This window comes from Ambystoma mexicanum, chromosome 3q, assembly GCF_040938575.1.
Source record: "Ambystoma mexicanum isolate Mex_15411 chromosome 3q, UKY_AmexF1_1, whole genome shotgun sequence".
NCBI lineage: Eukaryota > Metazoa > Chordata > Amphibia > Caudata > Ambystomatidae > Ambystoma > Ambystoma mexicanum.
This window is the reverse complement of record NC_090926.1, coordinates 61,046,714-61,064,781: the sequence shown is the minus strand read 5'-3', so window position 1 is coordinate 61,064,781 and position 18,068 is coordinate 61,046,714. Positions and strand designations below refer to the sequence as shown.

General features: G+C 46.5%; 1 protein-coding gene across 4 annotated transcripts in view; it reads left to right on the top strand.

The window, feature by feature from the left end:
* LOC138582114 (lactoperoxidase-like) overlaps window positions 1–18,068 on the top strand; it is a 464,456-nt gene that overhangs the window by 35,628 nt on the left and 410,760 nt on the right. For all 4 annotated transcript variants that reach the window (XM_069653095.1, XM_069653094.1, XM_069653093.1 and 1 more), the window contains exon 4: window positions 12,322–12,345. In XM_069653095.1, the coding sequence (XP_069509196.1) occupies window positions 12,322–12,345 (24 nt within the window). The remainder of the gene's footprint in view (window positions 1–12,321; window positions 12,346–18,068) is intronic.

Here is an 18,068-nt window from a genome sequence, read left to right as displayed (position 1 = left end):
GGAAGGAAGAGGACTGCTGCAACCCCTGGACGACCAGTGAATCCTTGCTGCAGGTCCGAATTGCCTGAAACTCCGATAACAGAGAAGCCCTTCAAGGTTAACTTCTTCCCTTGAGTTTGGTGGGACCAACCAACTCACAAGCCACCTGGACACCGTCCCCATTTGGTCGAATTTTCATCAGAGTGCTGATGAAAACCGGATAGCCAGAGGGAAGGAAACCAGCTTGTGGTCTTTAAGGCACTCACACCTTAAACCGGCATCTTGCTACAGCTTTTGGCCTCTTCCCTGGGCAGTGCAGGAACCTCCCGACGTCCTCCTTCTTGTCCCCACGACTGAAGCATAGGAACAGCGAGGTCTGCAGGATCTGCCAGGAACAACTGCCTCAGCTACAGCTCTTCTTCATTACAATGGTACTCTGCAAACACGGTCCAGAAATCATTTCGGCCATCGCGAAAATTCATGGAACTTTCCTCAAACTGGAAGGATTGTCCTTTCCTAAACATTCATCAAACTTTTCACCTAGACAAATTCTTTTGAAATCAGTGGCAAAGACTTAACCGTTATCTACCAGAACTGTGCTATCCTATACAAAGACCCTGAACTATTGACTTTGGCTCAGGCCTATTGAGAAGTATTGCTGGTCGTAGCTAACTGAAACCCTTTTCCTTGCCTATTAATGTATTTGGGCTGTCTTTATTATAACATTGTCTTTTTACCCCCCTTTTTAAATAACTGAAGTGCCATTTTGCTCCCACTTCAGGGAAGATGAACTTGTTCAGTATCATATTGGTGGTGTGTATTGTAGTATATTAGTGTTTGATATTGAGCTGCTCTTGCTAGTGAACTGTTTTACAACTGACTGTATATTCTTTTATCAAGAAACCTTGAATATGTGTCTATTTGAATCACTGTATTACTTGGTCCTTTGTGTAACTTGTTCTACTGCTCACTCAACTCTTGAGATAACTCTGGCTGCTCAGCCATTGTGTAGTACAGGCTTGTACCAAAGGTGAAATTGTACTGACACTTGTAGTCTTAATTGCATGTAGTGTTCCCCAATGGTACTGCATGTGATTCTGCCTAACAGAATACTGCTGTTCTTTTCCTTCTGCGACAAGATACGGAGGATGGGGTGTGGTGATGAGTTTCTTGTGGGCCTCATTGTAGTCAGGGCCGGGGGTGAGGCAGGCAAAATCTTTGATCCCACTGCAAGGTGTTCTTCAGGGATCACAAGGATTGCTGAGTGCAGCATGGCCAGCCGGCAATAGCCCCTCCATGATGGTGGGAGGTGCAAGAACACCAGCTGCCCACACACCCAGTAGTCGTCCATTACCACAGTGGTACCTTTTTTTAGGTCTCAGATTAACAATGTCTTGTTGCATTTGAGATTGGTCCCCACGAAAACAGTTCCTTTGTTGAAAAGCATAGTTCATTACTTTCTTGCTGCTGCACTGTTACTGGCCATTCCACCGCTTCAACCCACTTTAGTTTTGCGACATGTTTCTTTCTAGAATTGTGCACCTACTTTGTTCACTTTAGTCAACACATCATCTGCGAACCCCAGTAGCCCTCCTGCTGCACAAATCATTGAGGGTTTTTGCCATCTGCTGTCTATATTTTTCACTCCACGCAAGTTCATGTATGGTCTCTGCAGGCACTGGGAGCTTTTGGGATGTTGCTTGCATTGTAGCATATCAGGATCCATAGTCTCTAGTTGCACAGATTGTGCCTGGAATGTGCCTTGCAGCCTACACAGTGCCAGAAGAACCATGAATTGAGCCTCTATACGTGGTAGATTGTGTGCTATTAACATCTTGGATGCCACTGATGCATGTGGTATCCATGGACAGACATAACAACTTCCATTTACTCTATGCTTCCCCCCCGAGCTCCTGTCAGCATACCAACTGTTTGAAAATTCAGGATGATGCACATCTTCTACTGAATTTAAATGTAACCCAGTGTATTTGTCTATATTTTCTAAGTTACATTTTCTTCTGTGTTAATGCCGTAGTATAAACAGTTTCAAAAGAAACAATGGGATCATAGGTGTAAGGGAAGGAGCCTCAACATTAGTAATAACATGAGTGGGGCTATCGTTTATCATTCGGTCATCAACATTGGTGTCTGTTGCCACAGTTTCATGTGTGTGAAATTGCTCAGACAAATTTACATTCTGCATTCCCCTTTCAGCTAATTTGGAATTGAAGCCCTTGGTTGTATCTTTTAATTGTATATACCATCCACCTTTTATATGCCCACCCCATATAAATGTACACCCTAAATATATTCCCAAGCCAAACATAAATATAGCAAATAGGCAAGCAATATAATGGGGGTCATTCCGAGTAGGGCGGTAAGGGTGAACGGTCACCGGTAACAAGACCGGTGCCGTTAAACCCTTACTGCCCTACTACAAGTTCCCTTTGCGGGTCCTTCCTTAACGCCTGCTTTTAGCAGGCGTTAAGGAAGGACCCGCAAAGGGACTCCGGGCTCAATAACGGTACCGTAATTTACGGTACCGTTATTGCCGCCATCCCATTGAGCCCTATGGGGGCTCAAATGGGAATGGGGAATGGCCCTGGTGAATGGGGAATTACCAGTCCCGCCGACGGGGCGTGGCCTGATGTCCGAGGAGTGAGGACGCGAGTTCCTTGAGCTCCGTCTGAGTCGCAGCAGTCCGATCCTTTTCAGGTGCTCCAGCCCACAGACATCGCATATAAAGAGAACCACCGACGACCGAGGCGGAGACCTGCGTTCTCCACCCTACCCCGACAGAAATCGGGGCCCGAGAAGTCTCTACCGCGAGCCGGCCTGGCTCCCCCCTCCTCCCGGGCGAGGCGCACAAGATGGCGGCCGCTTCGTGCTGACTAACCGGAGGTACGCACAAGATCCCCGAGCGAGCGACCGCTGACCTGGGCAGTCCCAACTAGCAACCGAGCCCCATGGCCTAACTACCCAAATTCACGAGGATACGGCCAAGAACTGAGGCGAAGGCCAAGGACGGGTACGAGGCCGCCGAACATGGAAGCGAGGGGGACGACGACACCGAGGGACTAAAACACGGAGCATACATCCAAATCACCCAACCCCAGGGCCTCAGCCCACGGGAGTTTATTCGCGACAATTACGGACGATTCACCCAGGGGCCTGCCCAGGTCCCATCCTCAACCCCTGCTGTCCGCCGCGGCAGCTCATGGCCGTCGGTGAGAAGATGGCCGCCGCAAGGAACAAAGCCAAGCATGCCACCTTGGACCCCTTCGTAATAGCCAAACCTCTCCCTGCAGCCCAATCCACACCGAAGCGCTCAACAACTCCAGACACCCCGGGAGAAGAGGCCAGGCACAATCAACTACTCGAGGCGATCGCAGCCCTGAGGACGTTCATTGACACGAAGATAGGGGAGGTCAAGATGGACATCCAACTTATAAGACAAGATGCCCGCAACCTAACAGAGCGTGTCACCATTATTGAATCCTCGCAGAAGGATATTTTGGACGGGACGTCGTCCCTACAGAAAGAGGTTGCGGACCTCAAACGGAAAGTGAACTCCCTAGAAGCGAGGTCCGAAGAAGCAGAGGGTCGGGCCAGACGGAATAATATTAGGATCTTGGGGGTACCGGAGGGATCAGAGACCACAGATCCGACGGCCTATGTCGAATCCCTGATACAGCAAGAAATAGGGGTATCGAAACTTTCGCAGGGATTCGCCATCGAGAGAGCTCACAGATCCCTCCAGAAAAGGCCCCCACCTGGATCCTACCCCCGGCCCATCATCGCCAAAGTCCTAAACTTCCGCGACCATGAGGTGATTCTAAAATTCTCAAGGGAAGGAGGTACAATTGAGAGGGGTAACTCGAAGATCACCATTTACCCCGATTACACCCAATCGGTGCAGAGAGCGAGAAATTCCTTCGTCCCCATCAAGGCTAGGCTGAGATCGCTGGACATAAAATACATGCTGCTTTACCCCTCACGACTAAAGGTTATCCACAAAGGGCGCGCGATATTCCTGGAGTCACCAGAGGCGATATTCCTGGAGTCACCAATGTGGATGGAACACAACAACCTGGCTGAAGTTCTCGAAGAACCCACAGCGGAAGCACACAACTGATACTCCTGAGGCCGCTCGAATACCGACATGGCTGAGCCACCCTACACCCTGGCACCAAACTGGACCGAAGCTACACCACTATCGAAGCAAAACTACCATATGAGAATGCTTAATGACTGCGGGCTCACCCGACCTCCCACCCATGGACACAGTTCACAAACCCACCGATGACCAGTGCAGACCTTTCTACTGCACGCAACCACCCGCGCCTGAGACCCGGATTAGGTCAGACGGCGCGAGAGCCCCCGAGCACTACACCTCGGTGGCAGAAGCTGGGGGCATTAGTTATAGTTCTTTGTTACAAGTTACTGTTATTATGACTGTCCCAACACGGATGAACATGAGTTGTCCCGGTCTTGACGGGCTTACGCTTCCCACGCAAACAACATGTAACGCCCCGCAACCGGCGCGGGGGATGGGAATGGCGCACCCTTTAGCAAGAAGCTCACACATGCAATGGCAGCGAAAATCAAGCTAATCACGTGGAACGTTAGGGGGATGGGAACATACATACGAAGAAACCGGATATTCTCCTACTTAAAGAGGAAAAGGATATCACTAGCCCTCCTGCAGGAAACGCATCTCACTTCTGAAGCTACGGATAAAATTCTAAACTACTGGGGGGGCCAGGGCAACGGCGCATCCTTCTCAAAGTACGCAAGAGGAGTCTACACGTGGGTGAGTCCGGAGGCACCCTTCCAACTATTGGGGACAGAGCTGGACAAAGAGGGCAGGTATGTGATAGTGTGGGGCATGCTTGAGAACACTCCCCTCTGCATAGTCAACTCCTACTTCCCTCAACACAACATACCCTCACATATCAAGGACCTATGCGCCAAATTGCTGCACTACAGAGAGTACACGTTCATATGGGGAGGAGACTTCAACTCTATCATGAACCCTGAACTAGACAGATCCTCAGCCCAGCGTATGTCGAACAGCGCCTCTCCAGGGCCCCTTCCCAAGATGGTGATGGACTTACACCTAACGGACATCTGGAGAGATCTCGACCCCGCAGATAGATCATACTCATTCTACTCAGCCCCCCACAACCTACACACCAGACTGGACCACTTTTTCATCTCCGATGAACTAATCCCGCAAATAGAATCGGCAGAATATATGGGCAGAACGATATCTGATCACTCCCCCCTGCTACTACAACTTTCCCTCAGGGGCCAGCGCCCCCCCATCCCGACGTGGCGTATGCCAGTGGACGCCCTGACCGACCCTGCATTCAAGGAGACCTTGGGTGAAAAGCTGGAAGAATACTTAGCGATAAACAAGGGCTCGGTCGAGAAGTGGAGCACACTTTGGGAGGCGATGAAGGTGGTGACACGGGGAGAGGTGATTGCCGAGGCGGGCGGGATCAGACGCCAACTGAAGAGGGAGCTAGAGGTAGTGGAGGAAAGAATAAAGCAACTAGAAAGCGCTACCCCGCCAACCACAGAAAAGGAAGCCAAACTAAAACTGGCCAGAGAAGATTGCGGGGAGGCATGGGAAAGACTTTCAAAGTTTGACTTCTCAGTCCGCACCGCAAAAGCCCACAAGGAAGCGGACAAGCCGGGCAGAATACTGGCGTGGCTGTGTAGGAAGGAACACCCGAGACAAGCCCTTAAGGAGATCAGGGACACGAATGGCGCGACCCGCAGGACACGACAGGAGATCAACGATGTCTTCACGGACTTCTACAACGCCCTGTACACTCATGAGACGAAGGTCCCCATAATAGACATAAAGGACACATTAGCCGAAGTGGGTCTGCCCAAGCTGAATCAGGAGCAGCGGGACAGACTAGGGGAGCCTATTTCGATAGAGGACATCACGGACGCGATCAGATCCCTCTCCACAGGCAAGACTCCTGGCACAGACGGCCTCATCCCAGAATTCTACAAGGCCTATGAGGAGACCCTGTCTCCTATACTACACGCAGTATTCATGGAGTCATATGAGTCGGGCATTCTTCCGAACACCATGAGAGAAACCCTCATCGTCCCGATGCTTAAGCCAGGCAAACCAGCCGACAAATGCGACTCATACCGCCCCTTGGCGCTCCTGAACTATGACGGCAAAATATTGACAACCATTTTGGCCAAGAGGCTTTCGAAGGTGATCGGTTCCCTGGTACACGAAGACCAGAATGGCTTTGTTCCGGGACGCAACACTTCCGCCAACCTCAGAAGGCTCCAACACATAATTTCGCAGACGTCCGAAGGCAAGGAAGACCTAGCAGTGCTCTCATTGGATGCCATAAAAGCCTTCGACTCCATCTATTGGGAGTGGCTGATCGAAACTCTGAGGGAGTTTGGAATTGGTGAACACTTCATCCACTGGATCGAGGTCCTATACAACGACCCGTCGGCGAGAGTAAAAACAGGTGCCACGATATCAAAGGCCTGGCCCATTCAGAGGGGCACCAGACAGGGATGCCCGCTATCACCAATGCTATATATTCTAGGCCTCGAACCAGTGGCAATTTACTTCAGGAAACAGTTTTTCGACGCTGGCATTAGAATTGGGGGATCAGACAACATCATATCACTATATGCAGACGACGTCCTCCTATACCTGCGTGACCCCGTGGAAAATTCCCCAGTTGTACTGGATGTTCTGGACAATTTTGCGAGATATTCAGGGATAAGGTTTAGCAGGCAGAAATCTTGTGCATTCCCACTGGCGAGACTGAAGGATAAACCTGAAAATGAGCTCCCCAAGATCGGGATCCGCTGGCAGGTGGACACCTTTCGATACCTGGGCCTCGACATCGCACATTCACCAATATCCACCCCCAAAGCTAACACGGAGGCCGCACTGAGCGGAGTGCGCAGATCGATACAGTTCTGGTCAAAACTCCCGCTATCCATGATGGGGAGAGCGGCAATATCCAAAATGATAATTCTCCCCAGGTTCCTCTATTATTTTGCTAATGTGATGTACTACATTCTTCCTCCCTTCTTCAAGACGCTCAACTCCTTGATCAGAGACTTCCTCTGGGGACAAGCTAGACACCGGTTCCAACTGGACACTCTCACACTCACTTACGCCGAGGGCGGCATCCAACTGCCTGATTTCCAGAGATACTTCCTGGCGGCCCAATCGGCGCACCTAGCAAAATGGCTCTCAGATGAACCCACAGCCGAGCTGAACCTTGTATCTCGATTCTCTTCACCGCTACACCCTAAGGAGCTGATCTGGAACAACCCACTGGGACCACCGAACCCACCCATGATACTTGAGGTGGGGAGACGGGTATGGAACAAGGTGAGATCTGTAGCAGGCCTACAGTGCTCCTACACACGAGATGCCCCTATGCTGGCGGACGTTTGCAGAACCCCCCACCGACCTGGCAACTATGAGGAGATTGGAAACCTATGGTCTCTACTCATGGGGGGACATGTTCCATGAGGGTGTCTTCAGGGACTTTGAATCGCTTCAAGAAAGAGACGGACTCCCACCGGGCCAGTTCCTCTGGTACCAAAAAGTGAGACATACGGCCAGGAAGAACTGGCCCGAATGGCCAGAGGAACCTGAGACACACCCACTCCTGCGAGAACTATACGACGTCTCTGATGGATGGAGACCGACATCGAGGCTGTACACCCAACTAAATAATCACCCTAACCCCAAGAGCGCCAAGCTGAAAGGAAAATGGGAGACAGACCTCCGGACTGAGATTACAGAGGGCGAGTGGGTGAGAGCCCTAATGTTTCCGAAGGAGATATCCAGAAATGCCAGGTTTAAATTGATCCAACTGAACATACTCTGTAGAACATATATGACCCCACACCGGATATCCACGTTTAACAGCACAGTCGATTCGAAGTGCCCTTGGTGCTCCTCAGACTCGGCAGACATGATTCACATGTTCTGGACCTGTCCCAAATCTCAGAGACTCTGGCAGGCCGCTGAGAGGACCTGCAGGAATGCGGGCCTAGAGGCGTACGAGTGGTCACCCAAGGAGTGCCTACTGGGCACCTACCCGAGACTGAGTAAAGTTAAACATTCGATAAAACTTATGGACATGGCCTGCCTACTAGCTAAGAGAACAATCGCTATGGCCTGGAAGACCCCAGCGGGACCCAGGTACGAATCCTGGATCAGAGAAATGGAAAGATGGACGACAGCCGAGACCAACGCTTGGGAGGAGGGAAACAGACGAGGAGGCGACGATGCGAGCAACGCGCTCGAGGCTTGGAAAGCCCTCCTCAGAGACATGGTTTTTTCGACGAGCTATAGACCCCCCTGAACCTGCTCCCTCTCAGTCCAGTGTAGATGTCAGACCGCACAAGCCAGCCCATCACATCTGTAGTCTCCAACCAACCACTGCCTGGAGGGAGCATAACAGATACTTACCCCCAGACCCGCGCCCTGAACCGAGCAACTGAGAACCCGAATCTACAACAAAAGTTGGGACAGTCAATGTTAATGTTATTGTTATTCCCCCCCCTTTTTCCTTTTTTTTTTTTTTTTTTCTCTTTCTCTTCTTCTTCTATTTCTCTTCGTTTCTTGTTTCTTTGTTAATGGTATTTTTCAATGTTTGCGAGCTGAACAACTTAATATCACGTACTCCAAGAAGCACTCCTAGAATCTAACTGTTTGAAATTCTCGCTCCTGTACATGTATATAAAAAATGCCAATAAAAACATTTAAAAATAAATACCAGTCCCGCCGACCTCGGAATGGACCAGTAATTACTCTATTTACCAGGCCAGAGTTTGGACAAGTTCGGAGGCAGCCATGCCGCAAATAGCGGCGTGGTTACCTCCGAACTCGGAATGAGGCCCAATGTATTGCACACATATTTGAGTATGGGAATGTGCACATCACTAAATATATCTCGAATCATTGGAGCTCGCAGGAACCATTGTGATGATTACCTGGAAAGGAATTCTTTAATTACAAGAGGTAAGTGAGAAGATAGAGAAGTAAATCAAGGGAATGGAATGACATGCAGGAATAGGGAAGGATTGAGAGCTTAAGAAGCTAGATGGTAATAGAGAGATATAGAGAGAGAGAGTATGGGGAACTGCTAGAGTGCAATTCTTGGGCAAATGTAATGTGTAGCAGTACTTTGTGGAAGTGGCAGACAATGTTCACCTTTGTCTTTTATTTCTCTCAGGTGGGTTATATGAGCAAGTCCTGAGGGTGAGGTGGTGCCTTTAGGGGTAATGGGGCAGTTTAATCCATTGATCCAGGTGGGGCGCTTTGCAGACGTGAAAGAGGTGCACCCAGTAATGTAGTTCCTTTATCTTCACTGTGAGCGGAGTGGCATGAATCACTCGAAATGGGCCATTGTACCTGGGTTGGTTCCAGTGACGAATGCAATTTCAAATATAGACCAGATCTCCAGGAAAAAGCTGTAGAGGGTGACATTGCGGATATATCTGCTGTGGCACTTGTTGCTTCGTCTGGCCGGGGAGGTGCAATCTGTTGGGAGACACATTTTATTGCCTTCATTAGGGAGGAAAGATAACTGCTAAATTCCTCCCCCAAAATAGATGCTGCTCTGTGAGCATCAGACGCTCAGCTAACAGGAGAGAGTAGTGTGTGCATGCGGTGCCCCGTGAACACTTTGTGGAGCAATAATTGGAGGTCTTTACTGGGCTGCGTACGCAGACTGAATAACACGAGTGGCAGACCCTGCACCCAATTTTTATTTAATGTTGTGCATAGTTTCAATCATTTGCTTTTTAATAGGCCATTTATCCTCTCTATGATTATGTTGGCCTGGGGGTGGTAAATGGTGCACATCCGATGCCTATTGCCCAATAATGGTGAAATCCCTTTAAAAAAGGTCATTAAAGAAATGTGTGCCATTATCTGAACTTAATACATCACACACCCCTCTCACAACAAAAATGTTGCAGCACACTTAGCGTCTGGATGTGCACAATGTCCTGCCTCCACCCATCGTGAGAAGGTACACACGACCACTAAGAGGTACCAAAATCCATTACACCTTTTGCCCATGTCCACATAACGAATATGGAGTTTGCACAACGGCCCAGTAGGGTGGGGTAGGGTGCATCTGATGGTTCTTAATGTGAGGCCTGTATTGTAATTTTGGCACGTAGTGCAATGTGTAGCTATCCCAGGAATGTATTAAGTATATACTGAAACTAAGAATATTGCAACATTATAGATGTATTTTGAATCAGGACACAAATGACCCTTTGGCTATACATTTCTCTGAAAAGCACGCCATTGATGTAAATGGGATAACATTTTTTGTATTAGCACATGTTCCTATGCATAAAAGGAGTGGTAATAGAGAGTGGAAGTTAAGCAAATTGGAGTAGAGATTCATTATCACTTTCAATACTGAAAAACCTAAAGGACATAATGCTGGTGAAGAATTAGCGATCCATCTCATGGAAGACTAGATTTGGAAAGTTGTTTTTAGTAGTACATGCAGCTAGTTTGCTGTATAAGCCTCCAGTCCTGAGCCATTAGTGTTTTATGTGCAGTTGCAGGTAGAAACAACTGAGAATTATGGTTAATGCATTACTTATTAGAAGTTAAGAGTGGCAGATTAATAGCACGTTTACCTTCATAAGCATCTCCAGTATATATAACTGGACTGGGGAATCACTATGTTATTAGGTGACAGATTGAAGGCATACGATTTTATGAAGTGCCAAATTTTAAACCATCTGGTTTGATGGCACTCTATATAGACTTCAGATGTATGATATTTCATGCTGGCGTCTATGCATCAGTTCAAGGACAGACTTCTACTTATTTGTAAGTTTATGCGCTAGATTGCATATTTGCACAAGCTTGCACACTGTCACTTTAAAACATGAATATACTGCACATAGTCACTTTATTTAGAGGTAACATTGTATTACTTGCAGGAAGCCTTAGTCCTCTTGGATGTAACAGAGGTTCTACATGTTATATGCCATTTAACAGTTCCAGGATTGATCTTTATTCTTTATTCAGACATTAGTCAGGGAGTTAGTTAGCACAATTGAACAGTGTTGCATGTAGTCACTTTAAAACATTAGCACACTCAACATTAATCAAACATCCCATTGTTATTTGATTGTATGTGACAAAGGATGCGACTGTTGCAGTTTCATTATAAGAGTTTTTGGAAAGATCTCTTTGATGGTTAGCCCACTTGGGCGTTATTGAACAAGACTCTCTCTGTCTCTATTAATTGTTAACCGCTATATACCAGTTCATTGATAGACCCCCATTTATTTGAGAGTGCATGAGCCGGATTGCTTATTTGCACCACTTTGCGCATTGTCACTTGAAATCATAAGCACACTGCACAGAGTCACTTTATGAAGAGGCGATTATGTATCACCTATAAATATGTTAAAATAGGAAGCAAGATTATGTTTCTATTTAGCATCATCTGTATTCAGCATTGATCATAGTCACTTGAAAATAAAAAGACATTAGTCAGTAGATTGTAAGTGCCGCAGATAATGTTTGCTCCCATGCTGTTATAGAATTATGTTTTGTATTGCAATAATGGGTATGACATGAGAAATATGTATTGCGTATTTGATGCAATGTGATATAGCTTATGATTGCTGCTGTTTAACTCTTGGCCCCAACAGGTTGCTGTTTTTTACCCGCACCTGTGCAGGATTTACTGCAGTGGTACCAGAATGTAATCAAGGGTATTTTATCCAATGGGCTTATTAATAATGTAAATTGGAAAATGAATAAGGGAACATCGTTACAGAAATGTTCGTTTATAATGAATGTTCAGGATTTTTTTAGATGCAAACAGTGCATTAAATGGCCAAGATACACTAGACTAAGATGGCCGCTCTGTTTTAGCCATATTGAAGGGTGGTTTTAGTCAGAGTCACATGACTGGAGATGAGGGAAATTCTGTGTTCAGAAATAAAAGTAGCTGGTTAGTTTGAGGCTGTAAAGAAAAGCCGAGGAAGTCCCGGAGCTGGGATAGAATGCGTGGCACAACATCAGCGGTTGTAAAACCAGAAACCACTTCACAAGTCCGTGCTGACTTCAAATGTTTTACTTGATGCTATTTTATCAACAATAAAAGTTATGTTTTAGCACTACTGAGCTGGTATAGAGTGCTTGTGTTGTTTGGGTGTGATAGGAGTGTGTGCCATGCATTTTAGTCACACATTCACTACACAGCATTGTGTATATATATATATGTATATATATATAGTATTCACATTAATTGTTTAATTATCTTCTTTGTATTTCAGGAACGCTCATGCAAGTGGCTTCGGGTAAGAGCAGACATGATATGACAAGTGCATGTGGTTGAATGCAGAGGTGCATGCTTGAAGATTCTCTACAGATACAGGTTTCAGAAACTCAAAATGCTCTGTACTTAATATTCTACATGTTCCCCTACGCTCTCCATTCAATTTGGCATTTGTCATGCTAACTACATATTTATTTTTTTGTTTTATAACACGCCGAAAACCGGACAGGCATCATGGCGTGAGACCGAAACACAGAACATAAAGCACAATATATCAGCAGTTACTGAGGCAGGAGAAAGAGGTTGTCATAAAAGTATTCAAACACATGTGTTTTCTGATTCTTGCGAAAAGACAGATTGCACCCCCTCCACCTGCGATTTTTCCCTCATGGTTAAACACAACCTTTTGGCCAACCCAATGTCAATGAAATTACCTGTGGCTCCAGAGTCCACCAGAGCTGATACTATCTGTTTAGTACAGGCAAAAAATAAGTTCACCAAAAGGTACAAATGAGATTTACTTTTTCCTGCTGTATTGGCTATCAAATTGGGGAACCTATTCACCTCTGGGCCTGTCACCTGCATTCCCCCTAAGGCCGACCCAATCCTTTTCCCGCCTCTCCCTTACTTCTGTCACCTCCTGCTCCTTTCTTTGGAGTATTAGGGCAGGTCCTAATATAATGTCCTGGCTGTCCACAATATAAACACAAATTATTAGCCTTGAGTTACTCCTTTTCTGCTGTAGACAATGGCCCTCTCACTCCACCAATCTACATAGGCTCTCCCTCTATGTTCCTACTTCCTTTACCTCGATCCGATCGGGCAAAGGGCACTACTTCTGGTCTCTTCTTATCTCCCTTGCGCTCGAGTATACGATGATCTAGCCGTAGTGCTAAATCAATCATGGCTGTACATGTAGTAGGTTGAGGTTCTACCTGAGCAGTAGCATCCTTCAATTCCTCCTTCAACCCTTGGTAGAATAACACAGTCTGTTTATTCTCAGGACAATCTGTTTCAATCACTAATCTATTAAATTTGGTGACATACGAAACCAAATCACGAGTTCCTTGCCTTAAGGCCAACAATTCCTTATCCTGAGCCAGAGAAACCTCCCTGCGATCAAACAGTCTTCCAAATTCCCCCAGGAAACCATCCCAATTATACAATAATGGATCATCCTTCTGTACCAGAGGCATTGCCCACGCGGCCGCATCCCCCGTTAGATAGGCAATAACGAATGCTGTTCTAGCCTGATGGTCTCAAAGGCCGTGGGTTTGCACAAAAAGTGTAATCGCCACTGTGTCAAGAAGGTCATATATTTTTTTGGATCCCCTGTGAACCTTTCAGGGGCCGCAAAAGGCACACTACTAGAGGGCTGTACAATCACTGTTGCCGGCCCTCCCCTGTTGAAACTCCTGTAGATGGTCCAGCTCCCTCCAGTGGGGTGCTTTGTGCTACCAAACACTGCATCTGAGCTTTCAAATTTTTCGACTCTTGTCTAGCTTGTACTAATTCTAATTGAATATCCAGTAATGTCTTTAGCACATCCTCTAAAGAAGGAGGATTCGTATCCATTTGGCCTGGGTGGTTCAATTACCCCAAAATGGGGGCAGAAAATTCTGTCAATGCTAGTGAAAAGGGATGATAGGGGACTCAACCCCCCTCTCCCAAACCACAGAAGCCGAATAGATTGACCCTCCCACCGTGGTTTGCATGGGCGCCTGAACTGAGTTACACAGGAAGCCACGTGGCAGCCAATGGGGGGAAGACGGAGTTAGGGAAAGGGGGTGGAATGACAAAGGAAAGGGGGGGGAGACATAACATGCAAATACAACCGTAACTACTTTGAAACAATCATTTCTCCTATACCTGACCTATCATTCCTGTACACCTGACCTGACCATTAAAGAACCAAATGAGACCTATTGCGACCTCCTTTTACAAAACGAAATGAGTCCTAATAACTCAGCATACGCTCACATTTGACACTGAAAAACACAACCTTAATCACACAGAACATAGTGTTAGATACTCATACATGATGTAATACAACAGAGAACATATTAGTGTCTCCCTCGAGGAGACTTGGTTTTGTAGCAAACAGGATGGCCCAAACAAAAGGTTTTCCCTTATATGATAACACAAGACTTATGGCCCTGTGGGCACAGTAAAGCGACACACAAACATGGCAATTGATTACATGTAACATGTATCCGTTTTGGCGAAGGAGTCTCTTGTAATTCCCAAAATGCAATGAAACTCAAATGTGGTTCTTTACCAACTCAAACCCAGTCATTGCCTTAGCATCTGAACCAACGGATTTAACTGACATAACTTTAAACCATACATAGTCCACCACATGTTCCTTCACACGTTAGACCATGTCTTTGCATGAAAATAAGCAGCGTGTAATATTTGCATCTGCAATAACACAAAGACGGGTTTAGGGCACTTATCTGATTGCCCGGGTGCATCACGAGGACACCCGGACCCTTTAGACTGAAGCCTTAAACGAACGAAGCCGCTCGTAAATCACTGCTGCGGCCGGGTCCCTGCAATTTCATGCTGTCCACTGCATCAAACACCGTTGCAAGCTGACAGTCTTTCGGCGTCCGGAGAATGTCTGCTGCTTCCTTCACGTTTCCCCAGCAACGCTGCCCGTGCTGCTAATCAATAATTATCTGCACAGAGCCACGGGCAGCTGGGGAAGTTAAGCAGTTCCTAATTACCAGCTGGCCAAACACGCGAACCATAGAACTACAACCACTCCCAAAGCATGCTGGGAATTGTAGGTTTTTCCTCCTTCAGCCCCTTCTTTTGAGGAATGAACGCTGTCCCCTGCCCCAAATCACCTTATTTCTGACAGGACCTGGTAAGGAGACCTCTCCTCGAGCTACGAGAGACCATCGTGCACCAGCTGATCTTTGCCAAAGCTCCCTGGTAGACAGACCTACGAAAAGGCTGCCTACCGGAGACAGGGACTGCCACGGAATCCCAAGGAGATGCGCCCAGACTGTTGTCCATCACTGTCGACGACCGCCATCACCGACTGTAGCCGCACTGCTCCCATTTCCTGAGAACATTTGATCCAGGGACGCTCTCGTCCGCACCGTGGACCACTTTGTCCCACCGGAGAAAGTCGAGGCCTTTGATGCGCCGAGGAACATCCACCAGTGGGTTCCCCACCACCTGATAACCACAGAGACGCCGATGACCCAACGCCCTTGCTGGGCCACAGTTCTGCAAACTCTTTGCAGTCCTGAACTGTTGTCGCTGAGGTGCCCTGCACGCCGCTTCCTTGCAGGATGTCTACGCTCCATCGTTGACGAGCACCGCTAGGAACGAAGCTGCCACTTCCCTGCCGTAGTTCACCCTGTTCATTGCCGGACGTTCAATGACCCGTGGCTCCTGCCTTAAAGGGAGGGCCGTCGATTTCCCAACAAAGATCTCTACAAAACCAGGTGCTTTGGGGTTGCAGAACTAGTGAAACAACTATTGCGAACAATGTATCGACTGGGCTTGTAGCATATCTTTATTTTACAGGTTGCCCAGGTGGGGGATATCCACACAGACTTGTGTCCAGCGGTAGGGGCCAGTATTCTGCCAATTGTTCTAACCAACTGCTTTCCTCCTATGTCTATTGTTGGTTACCTTTATTAATTGATTTGCGTGAAATTTGACCAGAGTACAATTGATGCACTTTAATGAAATCTGATAATAATTGTGGTAGCACTTAGAACTGTATATATTTTCCAGTGTAAATTAACTGAGTACAAAGTGAGTTATCATGATAGTCTATATAATTGTGAACCTTAATTATATAAAGACTGTGTTTTAACTAATACAGTGTATGGACATTCTTTTGTGGGAGCTTGGGGACTACACTGTACTTAAGAACCAGCCCGCATCACCTCCTGAGAAGCTAGGCCTTGATTGCTCGTCCATTGCTACCAACAATAGAGAATCTTGGCTGGGGTCCTCTGTGCCTCGCCTCGACCATATAGAGAGCAGAAGTACAGACACCCCCCTTCAGTCTTTACATGCGCCCTTAGAAAGGGATACTGGTATTTGTTGATGAAGCTATTATGGTCATGTTTTCTTACATTGGCATTACTGCTTTAAGGGCAATGCCAAAATTAGCATGTCCTTACTTAGGGATACTGGAATATATTGGTGCATTCAGCATAAACATGTTTTCTTACAGTGACATTATAAGCATTATGAGTAAAGCCAACACGAGTGTGTTCTCACATGCCTTTACTGGCATGTATTGCCACACTAAGCATGAAAATATCTTCTTACACTGGAAAGATTCTGGTATTTATTGTGGTCAAAGGTGTTAAGAAAATGTGTCGGAAAATACTCATGTGTACTGTTGGTTATCTCTTTGAACCACCTTACAGTCTATTACACCCAGTGTATGGATTGGGAGAGTCATCCAAAACATGAAAACCACGATACATTTTGCGAATTATTTTCTCAATCTTCATATTTATTCAATTTCCCTTTTAATTGGAATAAGTTCAGAAGTGCTCTTAATGGTGAACCGCCTCATTACAATGTGGAATCAAAAAATATAATATTATGGCTTTTACACCATGCAAAGAGAAATACACCGACACAGGCTTGTAAAGATTCCCAGAATCTTTATTACAACACTGATCAGTTTACAAAACAAAGTACACAAATAGCTATTTGGCTGTCAGTACATCACAGAGAACACCAGCAGGTTCAATGTGAGCAGTGAACAGGAATTGCTAGCCCTTACAAGTTAATCATGTACTGGGCTAGGGTTCGTGCCATGTTCATTCCTAATTTACATATCTCATGCATGCGGGTTTATTCTTGATACATTTACTAACAAGTACTATTATTCTCTGGATTTGACTTTACCCACTTTACACATTTGTTTCAATACAGGTCCATAGATGTTTCACGTGTGATGTTTAAATAGCCTTATCACTCTTGTATACATGTAGGTTAACATCGTCAGTTCAAACAATCCCCTGATCCCTGGGTCAACGAAGGACAAGGTCTACATGACCCTAACATGTAGCCTGCGGGCAGGTTGGACATTAACTCGCCTACAGAGGTCGAAGAGGTTGAAGTCAGAACAAGAGAACACAGGTCAGCCATTTTAGGCCACAGGGTGACTTTGCACGATAAACCAAAATGGCGGTTTAACCTAAAAATGGAGGCTTGATTAACTTAAGGTCAGGACCTTGCGATGCGGATTTCCTCGCAAAGCGACTGGGCATAGGCCAACATATACAATGAGGACGAAACAATATTATATCAGTTTTGACAAACCCTCCTTTTGGCCAATGCCAAGCGCTAAACTACTTCCAGTCACTTTACGACTAACTCCATATCTCAACGTCTATACACCCCGAATCATTATCAGACATATCTATTGCCATTAGATCAGACACTAGAGTTTCTTTCAACACATACTCTTTGGAAACCTTGTCTGGGGCATATATTTTATGCCCTAATACACTTGTTGCTTGCGCGCAACATCCCCCTAATACCAAACATATACCAGGAAGACACTGTATACAACAACAAAGGAACAGTAAACTACCCAAGATAATCAGCAAGGCCGAAAGTAACTTCCATCCCCACGACCGTAGGAGGTCCCAAAACCATGCACTAAGTTCCCAGTTTCCCTCAGCAACATGCACTTCCGAACTAAGAACATGCAGATTTTGGATTGCCATAAAGATCGTTGGAGAGGAGTCTGCT